This window comes from Chaetodon auriga, chromosome 6, assembly GCF_051107435.1.
Source record: "Chaetodon auriga isolate fChaAug3 chromosome 6, fChaAug3.hap1, whole genome shotgun sequence".
NCBI lineage: Eukaryota > Metazoa > Chordata > Actinopteri > Chaetodontiformes > Chaetodontidae > Chaetodon > Chaetodon auriga.
This window is the reverse complement of record NC_135079.1, coordinates 15,836,812-15,862,421: the sequence shown is the minus strand read 5'-3', so window position 1 is coordinate 15,862,421 and position 25,610 is coordinate 15,836,812. Positions and strand designations below refer to the sequence as shown.

At 42.6% G+C, this 25,610-nt stretch overlaps 1 protein-coding gene across 8 annotated transcripts in view; it reads left to right on the top strand.

Annotated features, from left to right (window-relative positions):
- Positions 1-25,610, top strand: part of magi2b (membrane associated guanylate kinase, WW and PDZ domain containing 2b) — a 74,021-nt gene that overhangs the window by 13,735 nt on the left and 34,676 nt on the right. For 6 of the 8 annotated variants that reach the window (XM_076732123.1, XM_076732122.1, XM_076732118.1 and 3 more), the window contains exons 2-3: positions 5,413-5,529; positions 22,237-22,356. In XM_076732123.1, coding sequence (XP_076588238.1) covers positions 5,413-5,529; positions 22,237-22,356 — 237 coding nt within the window. Of the gene's footprint in view, positions 1-3,286; positions 3,662-5,412; positions 5,530-22,236; positions 22,357-25,610 lie in introns of those variants that run through there. The other 2 variants (XM_076732125.1, XM_076732121.1) reach the window with 2 other exon arrangements.

Sequence of the window (25,610 nt, the reverse complement as noted above, 5' to 3'; positions counted from 1 at the left end):
TTTCATCCATATAAATGTCTTCATAGAGATGGAAAGTTGAGCAACATCCCTCAGAAGGTGTTGATTGTTTTAACATGGAGAGAAAAAAATAGTTAAATCTTCAACCTCATTTTACAAGGCTTTTTTGGGGGGATTTGATTTTAGGACTAAGGTTAGACAAGACTCGATTTGGAATAATATCTGTTAATTTTGCGTTTTATGTGTATGTTTGCTGTTCAGATGAATTTTTATTCGAGGAAGATGACCACACACTAAGCCATAATGATTTTTTTGTCACACAAACTGCAACCTTAAACATCTTCTGTAAGCACCAGCTGTTGGAGCTACGGTCCATGACAAAGGTGCACCTGAGTTAATCGTACAGTTATATTTAAAAATGTGAAAAATGTACAAATCAAGCAAATTATAATATTTTGTGTCTCTCAAGTGGAAATTATATGTGTTTGCCTTGTAATAGGTGAGAGTCAGCTGCATTTCATTTTGTATTTGGAAAACTTGATTATGTAAAAAAAATACATTTGAAGAAAAAAAAAAAAATCCCAAATTTCTGGCTGATAAATGAGGAGAAACCCCCCCTCTGTGGTGAGTTGGAAGCACCGTTGGCCTGACTGCTCAGTGAGAGTCTGAGAGCCTGAACACTAATAAGTAACAGTGATGGAGTTCATGTCAGATCTGCTTGTTCTGTTGACAATCATAAGTGAAATCAGCCACAGGGTCTTTACTGAAGTGTTGTAAATACCAACACTTCAGTAACAAGCCTGTGGGTTCCTGGTTTGGTTGTTCTGGTATTTACAACACTGACATAAGTGAAAGAATAGCAACGTGTTGTTGCTGCTGGTGATCCCACATGATCATTTGATTCATGTTAAGACAACACATAAACTGTATTCAGATTACTTACCAGGGCATTCCAGCTTTAAAGTATATTTTCGTAGTGCACTATTTTGACTTAGTGGGCAAGAAAGAAACACACTACTCCATTTTCTTATGCAAAAAAATATCTTGCTGACACTTCAGATCTAATGCCATTTTTCAAATTTCAAAACGTGTTCTTGTCTTAATTAACAAATAGCTATTGTTAAGGATGGATTTGTTTGCTTTTTGCTGTGTTCTCACTTGAAAATGCCAGAGTTGCTTTTGTGAGGCTTTATATGCCTTTCTGCTGCACACTGCATTATAAAACAAAATGTCCTTCAACAGTACACTGAAAAATCTGCTGATTTGGGAGCCTTGTGGTGGCACAGGGGCTAAAATGCATATCATGTAAATTGCACTGTCCGTCATCCAAGTCCAGCCGAGGACCTCTGTTTTATGTCAGCCCTTTGTCTCTCAACTATAAAGCGTACTTTCAAGTAGGGGTGTGTGATGTGGCCCTAAAAGAGTCTTTGGGCAAGAATGTAGATAATATGTTTGAGTTTGGGTCATTTTTGGTCATGTTGGCTGAAATGCCCTCCTTCACATGCTGCTTTCAAGCTCTTTTAGTGAAAATATGGACAGGGAAAATATGCAGGAAAGTTGACGTATGGACGCTGGGGATTCAGCCTTGAAGCAACTGCAAGCTGCGGGCACAGGATGTAGGCTGAACAGTTGCGTGATAGGGCAACACATCTCATAAACTGCGTCAGACCCCTCCAGTCAGGTGAAAATGATACTGGTATTATTATATCAACAATATGATGGCACACCCCTGCAATCAAATGATTTTAGTATGTTGGCATTTTAAAGTACGTTATTGTTTTTTTTCCCATGTGCAGACACTGAAATCACAGTTATATTAGATACTATATTTTGGATGAAATTATTTAGTTTAAAACACAGAACCAGTGTTGCTTCACTAGTATAGCTATGGTGTATTACATAAGTCGACAGCTGTACAAACATATTTGCTTCTTTTGTCTTCCTAAGCCACAAAGGCATTAGATTATATTATGTATGCCACCAGCCATTCATACGTCTCTCTCTGTAAAACTGACTTCTTGTCACTTCCCAGGCTGTCTTTGATAAAAAGGAAAGCTTTACTCTGTTAAACATACTCCCTAGATGTGCCTTGATGTTCACTGTCATGCAGTCACAACCATTTATTGCCCAAATGGTTACACACGGTTGTTTTTATTGTAGTCTGCTGTCTCCACCTTTGGATCCAAGCAGCATGCTAAACCCTCGACGGGAGGACAGTTAACTCACCCAGCAGAAACAGAGCAGACACATACAAGGGTGATATTGAACATATGAATTCAGCAGACAAGCCCATGGAGACGCACTGTACCATTGCAGTGTGTTGATTAATAAGGTGGAGGCTGCCGTGGTGGAAGGAGTGCCAGCAGCTCCACAAGTCACAGCAGTTTGTGTTTAGCAGCTGCTGCAGGGAGTAATATGGAGCTGACAGGTAGAGAATGGGCCACCTTTATTGAAGTTTTTTGTTGTTATTATTTTATCCGCTGACAGTCAGTTGATGGGCAGGAGACTATGTGACCTACATGGACTAATGTAATGCTTCACTGAGCAATAGCTTCCCTGATTACTGTCTGCCTTGATGAGCTTTTGATTGATCGTGGCTGTCATCTTTTTCCCCTTGACGTGCAACAGTTTTTGGAAACCTACGAAATTGTCTTCCCCCAAATTTTTCCTGATTTGTTGAAGCAGGCAGCCGCAAAACAAGTCGACTGTGTTTACAGCATCTAGTTTAACTCTGAGGTTGCTAAATTTGCGTATTTGAAGAGTAATATCAATAAAGCTTCTTTAAATACACCCTGCTCCTCCACACTCAGCCCTGCCCTGAGCTGAGTGCTCATATCATGAGCGTGTGTTCCGTGTTGGTGTTTGTTTATTTCTTGTAATCAGACCAAACCTTGCCCAAGACGGCGCTCAAGGCATCTTCACTGGCGTCTGCAGCTGTGAGCTCATCAGCCCTCCGTGTGCGTATGAGTGTGTGTAACCTCAGTGGGACATGTGCTTCTGCTGCTGCGTTTCACAGTATTTCTCTCTAGTCAGTGACGTTTACACAAGGTCAAACAGGGAGAGCATCTGGTGGGTGAGATGCAGAGTATTTGAGGAATGTCAGGGAGCATCTGGGTAGAGTCTCACACACACAGACACACACACAAACTCAGAAATACAGACACACGTCTACAAAAGCTTCCACACACACGAACATTTATTTCCTGCTCTTACGGAATGTCTCTCTCTGTCTTGCACACACAAACACTCACCATACAAATGCACAAACCCTCCAGTGCAGTAACAGCAGCAGCAGATAGGGGCTGCTGTAGGACTGTGGAAGGTCTTAAGCCAATCCGCTGGCAGATTGTTTGGAGCCTGGCTTCCCACTGGCACATCTCCTTCTCTTCTCTTTTCTCCCGACGATCGTCGTCTCTCTCCGTCTCTCCGCATCTCTCTGCATCTCCCTTCCCCCTCATCCTTGTCTTCTTTTCTGGGATTAAAATTGGCTGCAGCCAGGTGCTCTGTGTGTGTGTCTGTGCACTGGAGCAGCGGTGGAGATGCCGAGGCAGGAGGGAGGACAGTGAGGTTTAACCGAGACGGCAGAAGATGTGCAGTGGTTGGTTACAAGGCTAGAGGACGCCTGGGAGGACAGGCTGTCTGTGGATGTATACCTGTGGAGAAAGGACTGCTTTTATTAACATCTGGACCAGCTGCTGATGAGGTGCCTGGTCTCCACTGCCTTTCTCTTCACCGTGCCTGTCTCTCCATCTGTCTCTGTACATATATTTGTGTGTGTTGGTGTGCATGTATACATATGTGTGAGTCAGTGTGCATGTCAAAGATATGGCCTATGCCTGAATACATATCTGTATGATTTAATGTTTACACATCTGAAAACTGCGATAGTCTTAATAATGTTAATCAAGATTTCATCTTGTCTTCCTTTGTTTTCCGGGCTCTCTTCTCTCCTCCTCTCCTTTCCTTTCCTCTCCTTTCCTCTCCTCTCCTCTCCTCCTCTCCTCCTCTCCTCTCCTCTCCTTGCTGTTTGTGAAGCAATTCACAGTGCTTCACAGCCTCGCTAAAATGGTGTCAGTTTACATAAGATGTTAGTCCAAAAGGATTCATTATTGCAGAATCACAGAGTCACCTGAGCTAGCAACATATGTACAGGTATCTGCACTGGTATCCTCCTATTTCCTCTCAGATGGTATGCTGTACATTCTCCCTGACGGGTGGGCGCTGCATTAATCTCAACCGGTAGGCCGAACACTGTCAAGTCAATCTGGCAGGAGGTCGCTAGAGTATGCATGAGTGACAAGACATGTTTTTCATTTGTAAATGCATGGCATGTAACCTCATCCCCCCTGCTGTCAAATGTGATCGTCTTGCATACTCAATGTTGTACGGAGAAAATAAGTTCTCCTCCTCTCATTCTACTGGGGTCTTTGGGTTTGAGATGAAGGCAGGAGCAACTATTCATGGACATTATCATACATTGCATGTGGAGCACAGGTGCTGTATGTCTACCTGCTCTTAATCATCTCCCTTAACTCGTGTTTGTCATTTATTTTACTGTGTTTCAGTTCAGTGACTTAATTAGAAGGAAGGCAGTTTGTGTAGCAAACGATAAGCTGAGAGTCAAAGATGAGGTGGGGTGAGCTTCTGTTCTCTGTAGGCCTTTGTCACCCAACCTGCTGACACTGCATATTTAGCCCCTAGGGGATTGCTGGTTTACACATTTACCATGGTGTGTGTGTGTGTGTGTGTGTGTGTGTGTGTGTGTGTGTGTGTGTGTGCACATGCGTGTGTGTTTATGTCAGCATGTGTAGTAGCCTCTGTAGTCTTAGTTGGATGTGAAAATCAGTGGAAGCGTTCAATCTGATTAAGCCATTTTTCCTCATATTCAAAGCTGTCTTTTCTTTAACACCCGTAACATGCAGTTCTCACCTTGTACCTCTCCATCAACCTTCTTACTCTTCACTGTCTGACAGTTATTACAAGCTGTGCTTTCTGTATCATCTTGTTCGAACTCTTTGTTGGAACACAGAGTAATATTTGCACAGGGAAAAATATGTTTAAACTGAAGATTAATGATTGTTTTTTGTCACTGCACCGCTGTAACAAAATGAAATATTCTAGATGTCTTGTGCGTTCTGCCTGACAAATTTGGTATCTGTGGAAACTTTGGGATCTCCCCTAGAATTTAAAAGTCCTGTGAGTTTGAGCAATGTCTGGCTGCATGGGTTTGACAGCACGAGTGTGTAATGACTGGCCTACTGGGCAGACTGTTTGTTCTTGGAGTGAAATCCTTTCAATTGTTTCCAATACAGTGTCACTTGCATCATGATTGATCTAGAGCCAGTCTTTCAATATCTTGAAACAAAAACAAAAGATTTTTGGAGATCTGTGTGCCACGCGTGTTATCAAATGAAAGAAAGCTCTAATCGCTCTCTTTCCATGTTTGGTTTTCAGGGGGGGTGGTTGACAAGGATTTGCGGCACTACCTCAACCTGCGCTTCTCCAAGGGCTCAGTGGACCACGACCACCAGCAGATCATCAGAGACAACCTCTACCTCCGCACCATTCCCTGTGAGTCTGCACCACTCCTTCACTCCTCTTTGATCTTCTCATCTCCTGTGTCTCATTGTGTGTCTGTAGAGTCTTAGATTTTCCCCTCCCTCCTCCTCCTCCAGCTATATTTCGTTCTCTTTCTCCATTTTGGTTTTCCCTCCTTGCCCTCGGGGATGTTGCCCTTGTATTTTATTTTTTTTTAAAATCACATACACGCTCTTTCTCTCCATCTTTCGCTGTCTATCGCTCCTTTTCTCTCAATCGTCCGGCTGCTGAGCTCTTAGCCCGAGGTTTCCACGGCAACCACCCTCTTGTCTCGAGGCTTGCGTTGCCTTGACGCCCTACCCCCTTCAGCACACGCTAGACGTGCACAACACACACACAGATATACAAAGATAATAACATGTCACTCTGTGGGATGCTTTAGGAAGATGTTTCTTTTATCTGTACGTGAGAAATTCTACAGGCTGGTCACACAAATCCTCACACAGATGCTTCGTGCCTGTGGGTCACGTGTGCTTGTGTGTGTTTGTGCTTACATCGTGTTATCACTGCATGTGCCTGTTGCCTGTTGGGGGACGATGTCATTGCTGTGATTGACATTGAGAGGTGTGTGCCCCCCCCCCCCCCCGCTGTCAATACACCGGCCAGCTCTTGAATCAGCGACTCTGGAGACTGAAGCCGCTCTGATGCTCGACTCTGCAGACTACACGTTAGTCCTTCCACGCAGCATGTGGATCTGTGATTTGATGTTTGTTCAAGGGCTTCGTACCCATCTGATGTGCTTCAGTATCCTCTGTTAATAAGCTCAGTCGTGTTATCTGGGTGTTTTGCAAGCAAAGGTGGATGAGTTGAATCACCTGGCCTTTTGGCTGTTTGTGAACAGATTCAGGTACAGAACCATAAGAAAGCAAAGCTAGCATTTGACGTCAGTGATAGTTGTTTCAGCGTTGGCTGAGAGCTTCAACTATACTAGATGTCCTCTGCCGGTGTGTTGAGCCGCTGACACAGAAGTGATTGTTTAATACGCTCCCACAGCTGCACAGTTCCTGAACCTCTCTCTTCTCCCTCATTTTCCTCTCCTCCCTCCCTCCCTCCCTCTCTCTTGTCGTCTCCATCTCTTTGCTTTCAGTCTTTGCTCTCTCATGTTCCCCCTTCCCTCCTTCTTTACCTCTTTGTTTCCTGTTGGTCATCACCTCACTCTGTCACAGTTTCTCTCTTTCAGTTTTAACTCCAAATGGCCCACCCTCCTTCTCCTTCCTTCTCCCTCTCCTTTTCAACCTTTCTCACCCTGTTGGCTGTGTAATAGTGCAGTGAAGGTGGACTGACAGGGTGATGGCTGAGGTGATGGAGACTGGCTGAGGTTCAACACTGCAGGTCCTCACACACTTCAGCCCTGTCGAGACTGAGTGATGGCATGGGCCTGTTTTGGTAGCAGGAACCATAGTTTTGTCACCATGTTTCAATTATTGCCACCTTCCAGCCCTTTAGGAGAATGGAAAGACAGTTATTCTGTGTGATGTGTGAGCGGTAATTCCATCCCCATAATTAACCGCCTATCACTTAACAAAGCAGATACAGTGTAATGAAGATTATAGGAATCCCAACTCATAGACCTCCTGCACGACAGCTTTGAGTCATATGACAAATATTTGAATGAAATACATGTCGTATTACAGTGATTCCCCAAATTCGTCTTAATCTAACTGAACCAATCTAATCTGATTTTGGTCAGCAGGTCATCGATACTGCATGTGAGGATGTTTCATATACATTCACTCCATGGCTTCCTGGCACAGCATCAGAGAACTAAAAAACCTGGGCGCTGTGCTGCTCGTGCCCAGCAGACTGTTTGTTGTTGTGGTTTGGAGCGTTATAAAATCAGTGTTTTTCTCCCGTGTCTGCAGCGCTCTGACCATGCTGTCAGTGCGAGTCTGTCAGCTTGACAAGCAGACGCCACTCTGCATCACAACATGCTGTCACACTGAAGGACGTGGGAGGAGGTGTGTGTGTGTGTGTGTGTGTGTGTGTGTGTGTGTGTGTGTGTGTGTGTGTGTGTGTGTGTTCATACAGCTAGAAGGCTCACATGTTGACATCAACTCCTGCATCCTGTTACATCACTTGGCTCAAGGATTGGCCATTCTCCTCAAAAATAATGAATTGAACGTAATCATTTGCGGTCTGATATTAATAACTTTATTCACATGTTGTATGGTTGCCACAAGGCTGCCTGCTGTGTTTGTCTTTGTATGTGAATATTTCTTTTTCACATGCGTTCACACTTCAACAAACACACTTACCAAACACTAGCCGGACTGCCACTTTTAAGAACATACACATATTTGCACTAGGATAGAGACTAAAACTAGATTGCAGACTGAAGTGAAAATAAAAGGGATAAACCAGATCATGCAAGAGTGAATCGGCAGTTGCAAAATGTGTGAAGCAGAAGAAAACAAAAAAGGATGACAAGGAGCATTTGGGAGGGATGGAAAGGGAATAAAAATTCAGATTCAGGCATCACAGTTTACAGGCTGAAACATGTGATCGTCAGTGTTAGTCTGTCTTACCTCTCAAGCCTTTGAGATGGGACATTTGCCAGCACCATTTCACTTCATTCACAGGGATGACTTGACCAGAGGCCAGGGCACCTGCTGTTGAGGAATTCAGAGAAAAGTTTTAGACGGTTTTGCTCTCTGCATAAGGACAGTGTGAATGCGTCTTTGATGCCATTGTTGCGAGGGCTGTGCAATATGACCAAAATCTCATAACCCAATACAGGTCATCTCATATTCAGACGATACGTAGTATGTCATAGCGTGCTTCTGTTAATTCAGTGCATACGTTATATAAAACGACCACATGGAAAAGCTCATAGATAAAATATACTTCGATTTTTTTTTTTTTTTTTTGTCCTTTTACTTTTCAATTAAGCACATTTGACATGATTCTTGTGTAGAGGCCAGTGGTGTGTCAGCCCTTTTGCAAATAATTTGCAAAATATGGTTTTCTTGTCCATGTCAGAAAAGTATGAAAAGTCCTTTGGCTGATCGGTGTCCTTCTTGTTGTTCGGAATTGCCCTGTTTTGTGCCACGTTCACTCTCCTCCATGTTTGTTTGTGTAGCCCTCATGCAAATTTCCTGCCTGCATCTGTCCTGTGTGGAAGAATGCAAAGCATCATCCAAATGATGAAAAATATTACCATAAATAGTATGATACGCAACAATATATTTCATATTGCACAACCAAAAGTGGTGCTGTGAGTATAAGATGGTGACATGGAGCTAAAGGAGTGAGGAGATCTGAAAAATATATTGGGAGAAGCAGAGAGGTGTGGCTACAGTAAATGGAGGGAGGGAGAGGAAGAGAGAGAGAGAGAGCGAGAGAGAAGAAGAAGATGATGGATGTGGACATGAGCAAAGAGGCCCTGTGAGAAGATGGAAAAAGGGGAGAGGACAGGAGGATAGGTGGTAAAGAGGACGAGATCAGCAGGAGAGTGGACAGAGGATGGAAATTGAGAAGGCGAGAGATGTGAGAGGATAGGAAGAAGATGAAGGGATGAGCAGAGCAGAGACGTAGGGAGTAGAAGGGCGGACGTGCGCTGAATGGGGGTAGAGGGAGATATGAGGGCACCTCGTAAGTTATTCCCCGGAGAACCATCTCCTCCCCTCTACTCAGAGGCATCAGTAAATGGCTCTAAAAATAGATTCAACAGTGAGCGCCACGTTTCTCTACTCAGATAGCCTATAAATACATGCAGCTTCTGTCACTTCACATCCGCTCCTCTGGACACACGCTGCCTCACAGCTTCGCAGCCTCCGACAGGGAATCCTCCTCTGGAGAATACAGAGGAGGAGCAGATAAAGATGTTGTTGAGGAACATGGCCAAGATGCTTAGGATGGTGATGGGCCTGGCGGATGATGATGATGACACCAGTAATGAATACTGCTACCATGATGATGTGATGAAATCCGTGGAAAATAAAACCTTTTAACCCTGATGCACACAGGAGATTTTAGTGCACAGGTCCTGTTAATTCAAAACTCAATAATAATAACAACAATGCAGGTTATTAATGCAAATGAGAACAAGAATATTAGTTTCCCTTTGCAAAATGCTTCATACAGCTCTCTGCAGCATTATACAGCTTGACAAAATAGCTCATTTCATGCCCCAAATGATTAAAAAACTACCAGGATGCAGTCAACATAATGTGAACATGTCAAGTGTTTTACTTCCAACAATGTTGAAAGGTTGTATCAACAGGTATACAGACTATGTAGATGCATAAATGTGTATAAAAAAAGTCAATAATTTTCTCATAGTGTAGGAGGTATAGATAGTTAGATTTTTCAACCAACAGCACTAAAATGGCGCCTTTCCTGTGTACAGTACCTTGTATAAGCATTCACCCCCCCTTTTGAACTTTTTCACATCGTGCACTGTTATAACCTGGAAGGGCCCAAAATGATTTGGGCACTTAACCATTTGATTAACATAACACATGTAGTGCTTTGAAGGTGCAAAACACTTTTTGTTGCGACGAAAACAATAATTTACACAAGAAAAGCAGACATCAGCTGGATATACAGGTATTCACCCCTCCTGAGTCAATACTTGGTAGAACCACATTTGACTGCAATTACAATGGCAAGAGACTTTTGGCCTGTATCTCCACTGGCTGTATGCTTTGGGTCATTGTCCTGCTGGAAGGTAAAACTCCCAGTTTCAAGTCTATTGGAGACTGAAACATGTTTTCTTTTCTGCCCTGTATTTGAGTGAGGCTGCTGCCACCACAGTGTTTCACGGTAGGGATGGTGTGCTCAGAGTGATGTGCAGTATTTGGCTTCTGCCACACACAGTGTTTTGCACAAGAGTCACAAAGTTCAATTCTGGCCTCATCTGATCAGACGACCATCTTCCACATGTTTGCTGTCAAACTCCAGACGAATTTCTTGTGGATTTCTCTCAGCAATAGCTTTCTTTGTGCCACTCTTCCATAAAGGCCAATTTTGTGGAGTACATGACTGATAGTTGTACTGTGGACATATTCTCTGACCTGACCTAAGCCGTGTCTTCGTTCAGCTCCTCCGCAGTGACCATTGGCTCTTGGTTGCTTCACTCTCCTTGCCTTGTCCGCCAGTTTTAGATGGATGGCCTTCCAAGAAATTAAAATCCAAAAGGACACAGTAAACTCACTATCAGCGTGTCCAGGGGAAACACAGAGTTTTACATCGTGAAATCAAATAAAAGACGCACAAAAAAATTCCCAATCTCATGTTCATAGTCTAAATTATTGCAACATTCATTGCCCTTTGTTGAATTTTGTAGACTTGTATGTCATGTTGATTTGACTATGGCTCTACCCCACTCGGAATTTTGTTGATTGGCGATCGCTCTTCAGTATTGAAATTAGGTTTTGTAAAAATACCAGCACACCTCAGAGCGTCTCTCCCGCTGGAGATATTATACAACCAGAATTTTAACCATATAGCTTCAAACACAAATTTATCACTACAAAAAATCAAAAAATGAGTATTGTATTGGGGACCCACTGAACGTCCCTGGGGCCCACTCACATGACCAGGAGTGGGTCCTGGCAACTCATTGCATGAAATCACTTCAACATCACTGATAACAGTAACATCAATGAGTAGTTTCTCTCTATATAAACTTTTTAATATCTTTGTGCTTTCTATGAACACTTTTCATACACAAACATTTGCAAATTAGTATGTAGAAATACACAGACGGCACTGATGCTGCTGTTTGATCTTTAGGTAAAATTAATTCAATAAGTTTACAACTTTGCTCAGTGAGTGTATGTGGTTTTTTTTTGGTTTTTGTTGTTGTTATTTTTTTTTTAAATCCCTTATGGTTTGGTCATTAGAGTGCTTTGCTGCATGTGTGAGAGTTTTGAAAGTGTGAACTGGGATTTGCTTGTTACCATTAAAAAAAATTGCCATAACCATTTATTTTCCTTCTTTTATAGATGTGATCTTGAGAGTAAATTGCTTTCAAAAAAATGGAAAAATAAAAGCAGTCAGGGGCAAGAGAAAGGATCACAAATACAACAGGTCAATGTGTGTCTGCCAGCTGAAGTCTTATATCGTACTTTTCTCTGCTTTCCTCACAGTCATTAGTACATTCACACTTGTAAAACCCTTTGGCTCGGACAAAATGGTTGCCAGTGTGCTGTAAGTTAGACTTCATTCATGATCGAAAATGTGCAATCAGGTGGATGCTTGTTACCAAAATCTACACCTCCAAACGAACAGTCAGTCCATTCATCTGTGATGATTTCCTCAGCAAAGGAAGGTGTCATTGCAGTGAGCTACCAAATTCTCCCACCTCCATCTGGGTCTGACTTTCTTAATTTGACTGGTTGGAGAAAAATACGTGGTTTTTTTGCATCCAAAAATGTGTTCTGAAACGATGATGTAGGTTCAGTATTTTGATGTTTGTTGTCGACGGAACACGTTCATGTTAGTTAGGAATTGGTTGAATCCTGTTTATAGATTGGTGATTGTCTCATGTTACAATACGGATATGAGTGGGTCTTAACCATCTAATTCGGTAGTGTGACTGATGACGATGGGGGAGGAAGAGGAGTGATAACAGTTATTTGAGGATATTTGTCATGATGATAATAATGAAGTTGGATGAGGTGATAAAGAGAAGATTGATTGTGTGTGTGTGTGTGTTTCTGTTGTAGATTGATTGTACATCTTTACGCACAAAAACACTGTATACATTGTGTTAAGGTACAAATGGACACGTGTGTTTTTTGAAACTTGTTGCTCTGATTATTCTGCTTGTGTGTTGAGATTTAATAGGCTTAACTGATGAATAATGAAAGTGTTACACACCATTCTCTGTAGAGGGTGTGTGTGCTTGTCTCTATATGTGAGAGAGAGAGAGAGTGAGAGAGAAATACATCATCCCCCAGGGACTCTCTCTTTAAGGGGTGATTTGCCTGCTGGCTTGCTCTTGTTAAAGGGCTGGCTGACATGCTTTGATGTGGTTCTGTGCTCCCTGCAGTTTGATTGGCACGCTGGATTAATGTTGTTCCACAGATGAAAGAAACTGCAAGGGAATGATATGAATTTTCTGAAAGGAAAATAGCAAATATTGAACGTGATTAATGAATTGGTTATGTTTGCAAAGTGCTTTCCATGTTAAGCTCTGGACAGGTGTCATCTCATCTCTTTTTCCTCTCCTTGGTGTGATCCTCTCACTCGGCAGCTAATCACAAAATGAGGTTCTTCTGAAGCCTTTTATATTTGTGTTCCTGTGTTTTATCTCTTCTCCTCCTCACCCCATGTCTCTGTCTCTGTGCTACTTCTAAGATCAGAGTAATGTGCAGTGATGAGCCAGGTGCTCGGTGAGCAGCTTGTCCTGTGATGGTCAGTAAGCGCTGACACCTCAGAGAGCTCAATTGTTTACTCTGGTCAATCTTTACCTCTCTCCACACACACACACACACACACACACACACACACACACACACACACACACACACACACACAGCTGCACACACTGCATACCAAGCACTACACACCAGCTTTGTGTGTGTGTGTGTGTGTGTGTGTGTGTGTGTGTGTGTGTGTGTGTATCATCATGACCCCCACTGTCGTCCTGTGTCAGCCATCTCTGCAGACTAATAAAGGTGCTTTTCAGCCTATCAGGGCTGATTTCCATCACCACAGGACACACCTCAGTAAAAGGGCTATTTCTCAATGTCACCCAGGCAGCAGCTTCGCCAGACACTGATCCACTATGCAACACAGTTGTCTTTACAGCTACTAGTGGACCTGATGGACAGATACTTTATGGAAGAAAATCCGGGCTTGATGCAGCTGTTTCTGACCTGAATTAACTCTGTGCTTACCAGGTTTAATTTCGGTGGAGGAGTTTTAGTTGTCTGAATGTTGCCTTCTCCCATGAATCGCTTCTTTTAGTTTTTACTCTTATTTTCTTTCGCAATCATTACCAAGGCAGCTTCCCAGGTGACTTCTTAAAATAGTTTATTTTGTGTGACCAAATGTTAAAAACTTGTCCTATAGAGAAAGAAGCACCAAACTTGAAGGGTCAGTAAATGTTTTACATTTTGCTTGATAAATGACTGAAGTGATTATAACTAATTGCTAAAACTGTTGTTGATTAATTTTCTGTCAACCAACCTAACATTTTAGCACTTAATTAAAGCACTTGGTGATTCATTCTATACTGGTGAAAGTACTGAAGTTTGACACTAAGCTGAGCTCCTATAATGCCCCACCATTCTCTGAACCTTGCAGTTAAAGCTGCAGTAGGTAAAGATGGAGAAGAAAGCAGACTTAGCCTGAAAATTTGAACCAACACAAGTTCCACGTCACTCCCCCTCCCTCTCCGCTGCACTCGTGCCCTGCCTCCAAGCCCCTCCTCCCTGCGGCTGCAGTGACAACCAGTAACGTTAGCCTGAGCATCAGAAACAAGCTAACTCTGCCCAGCCGCTACATCACAGTTGCTAACATACTGTACGCGCTGCAGAGTGTTACTGTAACAATCACCATATTAGCTTTCTGGTTATTTGTTGTCTTAGCCGTATATGCTGTTGTTGGCAGCGGCGGTATGGGCGGTTCCTCCTTTGTGGGTGGCTGTTGCTCCTCCATAGCTTTCATTAGCCTCCTGATGCCGCTCACAGAGCTGTTTGACTGAGTGGCAGCTGGCAGCATGAGCGGAGGGAGCGGGTGGTTCGCAACATGTGTGAGTAGTGATTGACAGATGTCAGACACTCCTCCAGACGCTCCTCTGGCACTGATTGGTTGTTTTGTGTCGGGCGCGGTGGATTCTTGCAAATCGCAGTAGGAGCAGTAGGTGGGACCAATGGAGCTGGGGTTTTTTTTCACAGATTACATGTTTCATGTACTGCTGTCTGGGCATGAGGACAGTTTTAGCAAATATGACAAAAAATTACTTCTATACAAGTTACCTACTGCAGCTTTAAAGGAATGGTTTGATATTTTGGAAAATATGCTTGTTCGCTTTCTTGAAAAGGGATAGAAAAGAATATTTGTACTGCCCTTATGTCTGTAAGGTAAATATGAATCAGGAGCCAGCTAACTTAGCTTAGCATAAAGACTGCAATCTGGTGAAAAGAGCTAGCCTGACTGTCCATCCACAGGTAACAAAGTCTGCTTAAAAGCACTCCTAAAGATCACAAGTTAAGTAGTTCTTTTAATCTGTACAAAAAAAACTAAATTTAAAAGTGTCAGTTTGCCATTTTACGGGGGGGTCATGCTCTGTGCTGTGTCTTGGCCAAGATCAGTCACTTCCTGGAGCCTCCACTGGTTGCTTGGCAACTGCTCCCAGCCAGGGAATAATCTTGCTCTTAACCGCCGTAACATCAACATGTCCTTTTTCACTTTGGCTGTTGATTAAACAAACAAGATATTTGTCATTTAGTTAGTTTTTGTGCTGTCAGAGACTTGTTACCTTTGGACAGAGCCAAACTAGGTGTAAACAGTTGTCTATGCTAAGCTAAGCTAACCAAATGGTGGATGTCCTCTTATATTTCCTGCACAGACAAGAGAAATCAAAAATAGAAATAGAAATCAAAACTAATGGAGTTTTTTCTGCTTTCTACACTGACAGGTTGTACAGGCTTTAAAGAAATGGCTTCATATAAACTAGATGACCAGATGCTGTCTGCACTAAGGCTTCAACCAGCCCTTAAAGCTTTTTAAAATCTGTCTCTGATTACGAGTATACTGGAAGACGGTGTATATTTCAGCAGTCTGCCTTTGACTCGTAACTGAGAGAGCAGCCTAGTGTCACGTCCGTCCCACACACTTGGTCACTGCTGACCACGGCTACACTGAATCTGTGGGGGCCAGAACGACCTTCTGTCCCAGGAGTGATTTACACTGGAGAGGCAACGTCCAAGCACCCCAGTTCTCCCCGCCTGCAACGTTGGCGTCAGACCCATCTGCTTAAACACTACCTGAATAACTCTGAGGAAGCCAGGTGTGGCTCTCAGTGGCCAAACTGTGACGGTAATTGATTGATGGAGTGCAAGGAAGCGAGGAGCTTAGGACCTCTGAGACTGTCGCCAGGAAAACGGCTGTGTATGCAAAACGGCAGAGTGTCATGTCTGACAAAAATATTATTTTTCTGCAGCTAATGTAGATGTTGCAGCTTGTTACCATGGCAAGCGTTGCCAGGCACTGACGTGTTGTCGTGGTAGCAGACGCTCCTGTCAGAGTGTTGCCATGTTGCGTCGCTGTATCTGTAGCCTGGGCTTTGTAGTGTAAATAAGGGTGTCTGTGTGTGCGCTCAATCATACCTCTCCTATAGGCCTGCTGTCACACTTATATCTGCCAACCGGGAAGAAGGAAAAGGAGGAGGTGGGGTGAACGGTGAGAGTGAATGAGACATGAGACCAGAGTGCGAGACGGAGCTTGAAGGAGAGACAAAAGAAGAGAGGAGGATAACGAGGGGAAGAGGGAGCGGATTAAAAAAGACAGAGAGGGAGTAATGGGGACAGAGAGCACCAACAGAGGAACAAATGGGGGGAAGAGCATTGAGGTAAATTGGAAACGAGAGGAAAGAGAAAGATAGAAGATAATGGAGCAGAACAATTTGAAAAGACGAGACAACTTGATAGATAGATAGATAGATAGATAGATAGATAGATAGATAGATAGATAGATGGACGTGAGGCTGAGACAGTGAGTGAACGAGAAAGCAGCAGTGTGTGTAGTGCGAGAAACAAACACAGACAATCTTCACATTCCTCTCTGCTCTCTCGCTGCCATGGTGCTCTGCTTGCTCTGTGTGAAAAGGATTCTGGGTAAACAAGTTCAGGGGTTTGAGGACAGTGTTTGGCATCTCTGTATTTTTTCTGTTTTTATCGGTGCAGGATTGTGTCTTGAAACCCAGTATTCCCTCTTGGGTAGCTTCAAAACTAGATTGAATAGGAACATTTTAATGTCCCGTGCAACATTTTATACAATTTTCATAGATTTTAGGTTGGAATATGGAAAATAATTAGAACCAATGGGATCTTTACTGGAGTTTAGGAAAGGTCTATGCTCAGCTGCACAACATGTACATTTAGTGATGGACCTACCAAAGTATCCAGCACATTTAATAAACTGCAACATGTCTCAATTCAGATGAAAAGACATGCATTCAGAAAATAAATGTCTCTTTCCCCCATGTGCAGCATTTTAGGTTAGGTTGGACATACATTAATCCAAGAGGATAAATGTGCTATCAAATGTGTACCTGCGTGTTTGAATCCTCCTTATCCAGCCCACCTGGGGATTATTGTGAAAGGGTGTCACGTCTGTTCACCTTTTAGAGAATATTTTTAGTTACTGTTAGATTTCGTGTTACCTCTGTCTCTGTAACAAATTCCCTCTAACTCTCAAAGCAGCTTGGTGGCTCTGATGGATGATACCCTGAAACCAAGAGGGGTTTGTGAGACAAACACAATCCGTATATGTGCACATTAAGACACAGAGGTGGAAGCTCAGGTGGGACCATGTGTATCTAGTTTTTCTCATCTGGGTTTGTTCCTCAGTCCAATTAATGTACACTTGTTGAGTATTACACTTACAAATTCAGTGGAAGTCATTTTTTTCAATGATGAATGTCAAAACTGCGGAGTACGTAATGATACCTATAGCTCTGTGTCTACATTTTAAAGAATTAACAATTAATATTAAAGACACACGTGGTTCCCCTTATCCTCACTTCCTTGTACCCACACATAATCACATTGAGTCCGTATCATTTGACCACCTTCCCCCACCCTTTATTATGATAATCAGTCCATCGATAGTCTATTTTTAGCTCTGAATTTCCCCCGCTCTGCCTCTCCCACTTGGTGACTTCCTGTCTAATTATACAAACATGCATATGAATACACGTGCATGTTCTCCGACTCACTGGCAGGCTGCTGTGGATACACAGCAGTCGTGCTTTTTCTCCTTTCACTCTTTCAGTTTGTTCTCTGCTTGCCACTATTTTGCCACTCTATTATTTAGCAAAGGTCTTTGTCCTCTTATCGTCTGACACCCAGCTGAGTTATTTCAGTGTATCAGCTATTTTAGCTTTTCCTCCAAATGGAATGTTCTTGTTATGTTGCTACGTAATCTCTTTCTCTTTTCCTCTCTCACACACACTCCCACCAGCATGAATATATTCTGTTGCGCTCAGCCGTCATGGGTTGAGGCAGAGAATGTCTTCACCCCTAAAGTGGCAGCTTCGAAGCTTTTCTGTGCTATTATAGATTTAAGTCATTTAAGCCATAAATCTCTATGGTGTTCATACTCCTACTCGCAGCATCACCTCTGAGAGGTTTGGCTACACTGACTGATTGCAATGCAAAGACCATTTTTGGCTCACAGCCAACTTTATCCTTTATTAGCGAGAGCACGACATCCAATCAATAGTCAACAGCAGCAGTGCGTTTGGCTCAGGGGAAGCGCTGCTGCCTCCTCTCAGTAAAGTCTGCTGCCATTTTTTAATTTGAGTACCTGTGTAGCCTGTCCTGCTTTGTTCAGCTCATTTATTAAAGCCCTGCTTAGGAGTTTGTGTGGCTATGTGCAAAAACATTTAAAGAGAAAATCCACTGAACTGCAGACATTTCAGCCTCATCCACAAGGCTTCATAAATTATGGACTGTATTTGTATCATTTTTGGCCTCTACCTGTGAATCCTCGAAGATAAGAAAAAGGAAGTTGGTAAGGTTAAAGATAGATGAAGAGGGAGAAAGGTAGCAATGGAAGCAGCAGGAACAGAGCTTGGATTTTGCTGGGGACAGTATTGTCTTCATAAAAAGGTCTACTTTATTTAGTGGTTGTTGCTGAGGAGAAAGGAGCAAGAGCAGAGAGTGAGGTACGAAATCAGGTAATGCGCTAAGTCGCTCTAAGAAGAAATGTGTGAAAAGGAAGGAGGGAGGAAAATAGGAGTAGTCGGACTATCTGCCTATCTCAAGGCCTGATAGTCGATCAATATTCCCAGCTCAGATCCAACGAGATGCTCTCTCCCCCTCGTTTTCTCTGCTCTGTTGGTGTGTCCAGTGAAGGAAGCTGTGGGAGAAGACCATTGGCAGGTCATCAGTATTCCAGCAGGCTCTGCCTACTCCAGTGTGGGCAGCAGAATAATTTCATTCTGATCTTATAGATCAATAGCTGCACCCAGCGGAAGGCGACCAGCCCCGCCTGGCTGCCTGAGCTGCTGCGGTATTCAGAGTAGCACTGCACATCCGATAGATATTCCTGTCCAAGATTAATTTTTTTCTTTAACATGCAGTATAGTTCAGGGAGTTGGCCCCATTGTGCTGGTCTATGAAGCATCTTCACATTTGTATTTATTTTAGGGGATATAAGAGGATGGCCAATACTTTGGGTTTATTGTGGTACTTTGTGGGGTATATATGGATAAGGGGGGTGGACAAAGGATCACAAACAATCTGATAACGATCTGATAAATATCCCATAAATATACAATCTCTTTGTGAAGCTTCTAATGTAACATTTTTGTATAGGCTGAATCATAGAAGTGATGAGTCAACTCAGGTGGTAGGGAAGGTATTTATTACTCCTTATGATATAATGCAATCCAATAACACACAGACTGAACCCTCAAAAATACCATGGACTTAAATCCATACTTCTGAAACTGGTTTTAAAAAAAACTTCCCAGTGTTTGGATTGTTTGTTGAGGGATGTTGGATTAGGTTGCCAAAAATTGAAAAACGTACATATTTGTGTACATATTTGAGTGTGGATACAGTAACAATCACCTGTATTATGTAAAGCAATCCAACACAACAGCCCTGCAGTACCACATTTTGGTTTGTGGATTAGAAATGTTTATACTAAAGGTATTTAGTTTACAATGAAATATGACAAAGAGAAGCAGCAAATTCTCGGGACTGAGAAGCACAAACCTGAGAAATCTTTTTTTCACTGTTTCACTATCTTTGCTTGATAAATGACAAAATCTATTAATCAGTTATCAGAATAGTTGCTAGTTGTTGTCCATTGATCGACTAATTGATAAAATCATCATCTCAGCTCTAAAGAAAACAGCTATGGTACCTGTTATAGGTGAGATAAATACTTCACCAGCTGTCTAGCTTGTTTTGTTTTGTTTTTGGTGATGGTGCCTATAGTCCACTTGTAAACATATCTAAGGTGCCAAATATTAGTACCACTAATGTCCATTCATGTACTCCTTCTATACTGTACAGATAAGACCATCAGCAGGATTAACTCTCCTCTTTTGCCTTCATGTGCTTAAACAACATCAACAGTGGTAGATATTAATGTAGCCCTTTATGAGCGTTGTTGCCATTCACAAGATAGTCAACTGAGTCTAAGTGATTCTCTGAGTTGGTGTTCATTGAACAATGTGGATAGTGGCACGCATTCAGAGACACACCTGCACACACACACACACACACACACACACACACACACACACACACACACACACACACTCTCTATCACTCATACCTGTGGTGTTGTGGATTTACGGTGTCCTACTGAGCTGTGATCTGCTTGGAGATGGGATTACTGTTGGCACAGTGGGCATTTTACCACCATTTAGTGTCACAAATACAAACACACAGTCCAGTACATACATGTAGAGACACACTGACAGACATTAGTACAGACAAATTCCCCTATATACCAGGGCAGGGAAATTGATCAGATTTTTTTTTCAATTATGATTTTGGCTTCAAACAATTCTGAAAATAAAAACAATTATTGTGCCACATTTCATTTCACAGTGATGCTTTTGTTTTGTCTTGTGTTAGAAATCCAGTACACCTCTTTACTGCCCCTCCCTAAAAGCCCAAACACACTCTCAGCCAGGCGGTGACATGTTTAGTTCAGCTCAAGCCAAGTTGATGGAAAGAGAGCCTTTGGTCAACAAGAAAGGTAAAGCCAATTAAGCTGTTACAAGATATAATGCGTGGGTGCACACAGCGGGTATATGTACACACACACACTCATGCTCAGTGAACTTGTGTTGGAAGAGCAGGCAGGGACGGTTGTTATGCACTGTGGCAGTCCTAAATCCACATACAAGTAAGTTAGAAGAGAGCCCAAGCATGTGATGGGTTACAGTGCACGTACTGACTCTCTACAGTGATGACTATGTGTGCATGTCGTGGCCATAGCTGACAGCGTGTCACTGGCTGCCAAGCATGCTCAATACTGAATGAGTAAGAGAAAACTACCACGCAGATAAAGCTGACTGAAAGGACACAGTTAAAAAGACTAGTTCAATAAATGCACGTTTCCAAAGTGAGTAATGATGCTAAATATTAGTGATCAAAATAATCATGATTAGGTTTTTGGAACATCCCTACTATGTATGCAGTATGAGCAGTGTTGGCCACCCTTGTAGACAGACTATAGATGTGTGATGGTCTAGTATGACTTCCTTACTCATTAGGTGCTGCTGAGCTGCCGTCTCTGCTCCTGGCGGTGAAGTAAATACAGTAGAGAATGTTCAGTGGATGCACTACAGGAGCAAAGTGGTGACAGACAATCAATAGAGATCTAATGATTAAGATATCACACTCTGGGAGAGTTAGAGGATCCTGCACTCCACAAGAAGACTAACCCCCGACTCACTCTGTGTGTGTGTGTGTGTGTGTGTGTGTGTGTGTGTGTGTCTACAAAACGTCCACCACCCGCTGTTTTAATCTCCCACAGCTCACACTTCAATTATGATAGTACTAAGTGTCGTACCCCACCATTCCTACACAAGCACATGTAGTATTTTTTGTTTGTTTGGTTGGTTGATTTAGATGATACAACTGCTGATCGCCGTTTCAGACCTGTGCTCTTGAACGGTTGAAGCACAAATCTTTTACTTCAGCCAGATCTGACATTCTGGTAACAGCACGGCCAGAATGTCAGATCTGGTTGAAGCCAGCCGGATCAATCCGACTTAGCTTTTACCGTGTGAGTCCTGGGAAATGCTCTGAGAGTGGACTCCCTCTCCACACACAGCCAACGACTGTTTCCAGGCATGATCAATGGAGAGCAGGAAACAACACCAGCGGACTTCACCGAGACTAAGCTGAAAGTCCACTTGGCAGAGACACAAACACAGCACCTCATTAAACTCCAAACTCCCATCGCTGCCATCACACAGCCGAGCCTCGACTGCAGCACTGATGGAGATCTCTAGAGCGTTGATGTAGGAAGGCTCTAATTGCTGCATGGTAATGTGGTGCCTCTGCATTCCTGCTGCTTCGACAATAATCCAATCGGCGCAGTATCGTATGCTGTGTAAGGAGGTTTGAGTTATGCTTGGTAAAAGTGGCGTATTGATTCACTCATTACCAGAACAGCTCTGGATTAGCTTGTAGGGACTGAATGAAGGTGGTTTGAGCATGCTTTCCTTGCTTCTCTCTAGCTGCCTCTCTCTGTCTCTCACTGTCACTCACACACAATTGTGTGAATGGATTTGGCTATCACAAGCAATGACTCCTCACTCAGCCTCTTCTGTTCCATTTCCTTTCCCCTCCCACTTCCTCTGATACACTTTGTAGCCTCAAATCTGTCGTCTTTTTCTGTCCAGACCTTTTTCTGGCCTCTTTCTCTGCCTTCCTGCCTTTTCTTCTCAAGTGCTCTATTTGACTCTGATGACCTCTCTCTCTTTCTTTTCCACTCTTTCTCCTTTTCTCTCTCTCTGCCTCTCTGCAGGTACCACCAGGCAGCCTAAGGAGGGGGAGGTGCCGGGGGTGGACTACAACTTTGTGAGTGTTGAGCGTTTTATGGAACTGGAGCAAAGTGGAGCCCTGCTAGAGAGTGGAACCTATGAAGGTGAGTGTTTGGAGCGCTGTGGTAGCTGTGCAGGAAACATTTTGCATCCGTGAGACAAGTACAGGTGCTTGGGGAGCAAAAATTGGAGCATATGTTTCAGTAGACCTATTTTACTATTTTTAAATGTAATCTGCCATCTTTTGCTGCTGTGTAGATATCTTTACTTGATGGATCAGGTGTGTCAGGTGACGCTCTTACACACAGCATAAGTAAACAAAATGTGTCTTATGCACAGAGTGCATGTATTACAGCTGGTGTTTTTGAACGGCTGGTGGACTACTTCAGTGTGTGTGTGTGTGTGTGTGTGTGCGTGTGCGTGTGCGTGTGCGTGTGCGTGTGTGTGTCTGAGAGAGAGAGAGAGAGAGATGGTGTGTATGTGAGTGAGAGAGATTGCTGGATGAGTGCCATTTCCAAGTCATGTCAAGTCTGTGCATCTGCTTTGCTACACTGTCAGGGATACATCTACAGATGGGGGATTTGCTGGTTCATTTGCCCAGTAGCAATTTTTGTGAGCATGTGCAGCAAAACACACTCACACAAAATATGTGGGTGAATGCGTGTGTGTGTGTGTGTGTGTGTGTGTGTGTGTGCTTCCTTTTTACATGTTCCCTTCGTAATTGTGTGTCTTTGCCTGTTTACAGTGTATGTTTCCCTTTACACAGAGCTTACTTATGCCCACTGGGGAAAGCTGTCTCTTTCTGGGTGGCTGCACTGGAGGTGCTGCAACTCATTTTGTAATGCACATTAAAATAAGAAAGTAAAGAAGGAATATGAGAGACAGGGGACCAAATAGCAAAAATGAGGAGAAAGATTTAGAAGGTAGTGAAGGAGGCTGAAATAAGACACGGGGTATCATCAGGAAACTCTTCAAGGTAATTGTAGTGCGAGTGTGATGCAAGGCTTGGTGCACATAAGAGCTTACATATGTGATGATATGAGATGAGTCACAACTGTGCATAAAGCCAAGATTCCTTCAGGCAAAACCAGAAGCATTCAGGATCAGGGGAACATTGCGTTTTTAAAACCAGTGTAGTGCATGAGGAGGAACCCTGGCCTAAACTTATCTCAGTATGCTTTATATTCTGCAAAGCATCTCCTCAACCTTAAGCTTTCACAGGTGGGCACTTGCTGTATATGCAGTTTCATACTTGTGTCTTTGTGTACATATGCCTGTGTTTGTACATTTTTATTGTGCATATACATATATGTGTGTATGTATATGTATATAATATAGAGTTTAATGTGATAAATCTGTTTGGGCAGCAGGATATGTGTACTGAATGAGAAAGTCGTGGCTGTGATTGAGTCTTTCCTAATATCTATCCACCTCCTGCTGGGATGAAAATAAAGCGATGTCTGTGGACTGTGTAGTCTGTGGACGCTTTACTGTTGATCCTCCTTTTGTCCTTTATTACTGCCTCTCTTCTTTGCTCAGCTGTTGTTCTTCTCCTATTGCCCCCATCCTATGTCTGTATTTTTTTTTTGTGAGACCCCCACTCTAACTTGATCCACTCCACTTTGAGGAATTGTAAAATAAGACATCTCTAGCTCTCGCTCACACTCTCTATTTAATCACTAAATGTATTTCTCTGACGGTGAGGGTCTTAAATTTCAATAAAAAAAGAGCTTCATTGTAGTTTCATAGCAAATAGCATGAGGAAAGAAATGTGCCCAGTGTATATATATATGTGTGTGTGTGTGTGTGTGTGTGTGTGTGTGTGTGTGTGTATATATATATATATATACATATACATATATTTTTTTTTCTTCTTCTTTAATCACAGAAGCTTCCCTGTCAAAGAGAAAAGTATATTTTTTAGATGTTGAGAATGTTTCCATCTCCAGTAATAAACCCACTAGACCTTCACGTGTTGTTCTTTTCACTGTCCTGTTCTTAATTTCAGCCGCTCTCTGTTTTCTTCCCGCCCAGCAGTACCGTTACAGTGGGTGTGGAATGTCAGGCGCCCAATGCTATTTTTGTGTTTTGCTTTTATTCTTGTGCTTGCACCTCCAAACAGAGCTGCTTGCACCAACATGGGTGGAATGACGCAGCTGAGTTTATGTTCTCCAGATCAGGTGGCTTTGTACAGTTTTAACCATTTCAGTCATGCTTTTCCACCTGTTTTTACCTGCTAATCTAATCCGCACAGGTAATACATCTAATATCTATCTAATACAGCAGGCGTCCTCAAAACACCTCCTGAGTTCCATTAAACAACATCATATTCTCTGTCATGTAAGTGGGATATTTACACGTAAAAATACTCTAAACTATATAGTAAACAACTTACTGAATGCAACCTTTAAACACTTAACTAAAACAAAGCTATAGACAACACGCAAATGATAATGGAGACATATATTGTCCTAGACACTGTAGTTTTTGCCTGACTGCACACTATCATTATGTTCTAAAATAAGTTTATGTGCATCATTAAGCAGAGAAAGCACAGTGACAGGGCTTTGTTAGCTTACAAAATGCTCATTTATCTTAAAAGGGACATCACCTGCCCATGGGAGACATATTTATAGTGCTGTGTTTTATATTTGGAAAATTATTCTGCCATTATTTATTATTATTAATTTTTGCACTTTAGGAGTAGCTAAAATCTCCCCCAACCCATTAAGGACACTGTCTGGTAATGATGCAATCGGCTATTATTGAGATTCCAACTAATATGTCATTCCAACCACTAAGACTGTAATAATCTCTTTCTAAATCTACTGTCCCACGTCTGTCCAAAGCAGCAATTGTAGTTTAGGAAGAGTCAGCTTAATTAAGGTGAATCGACAGCTGGTTTGGCCTTTGAGAGCCAGTAAACTAGTGAGTCAGCTAATTGAACATAGCATGCGCAAAAGTTGTACTCAACCCAGAAAGTAGCATTGAAAGTGAGACTCACTGTACTGCAGCGAATGGCCATTAAAACAAAACACAAACCAGACCTTGATCAAGCTAAAAACACCTGTGTGGCTTAAATTTCCACCCCAACAAAAGGTAATGACATGCTTTTACGTTTAAGAACATAGGCTCCGTGACTGTTTAAGCATTATATGTTATTTACATGTTAATATATGTACTAAAGACTTAAAAAGAATGCTGGCAATGTGTGAAGGGAAGATGCAGGTACGCTCGAGTCACTGTTGTATTGTGGATGTCACAGGTTTGCAGTTTGTGTCCTACCTGTTGTATTTTAGAGGAAGTTGTTTTTCCACAATCATTGAAGGACTGGGGAAGATACCAATAATGACTGGAC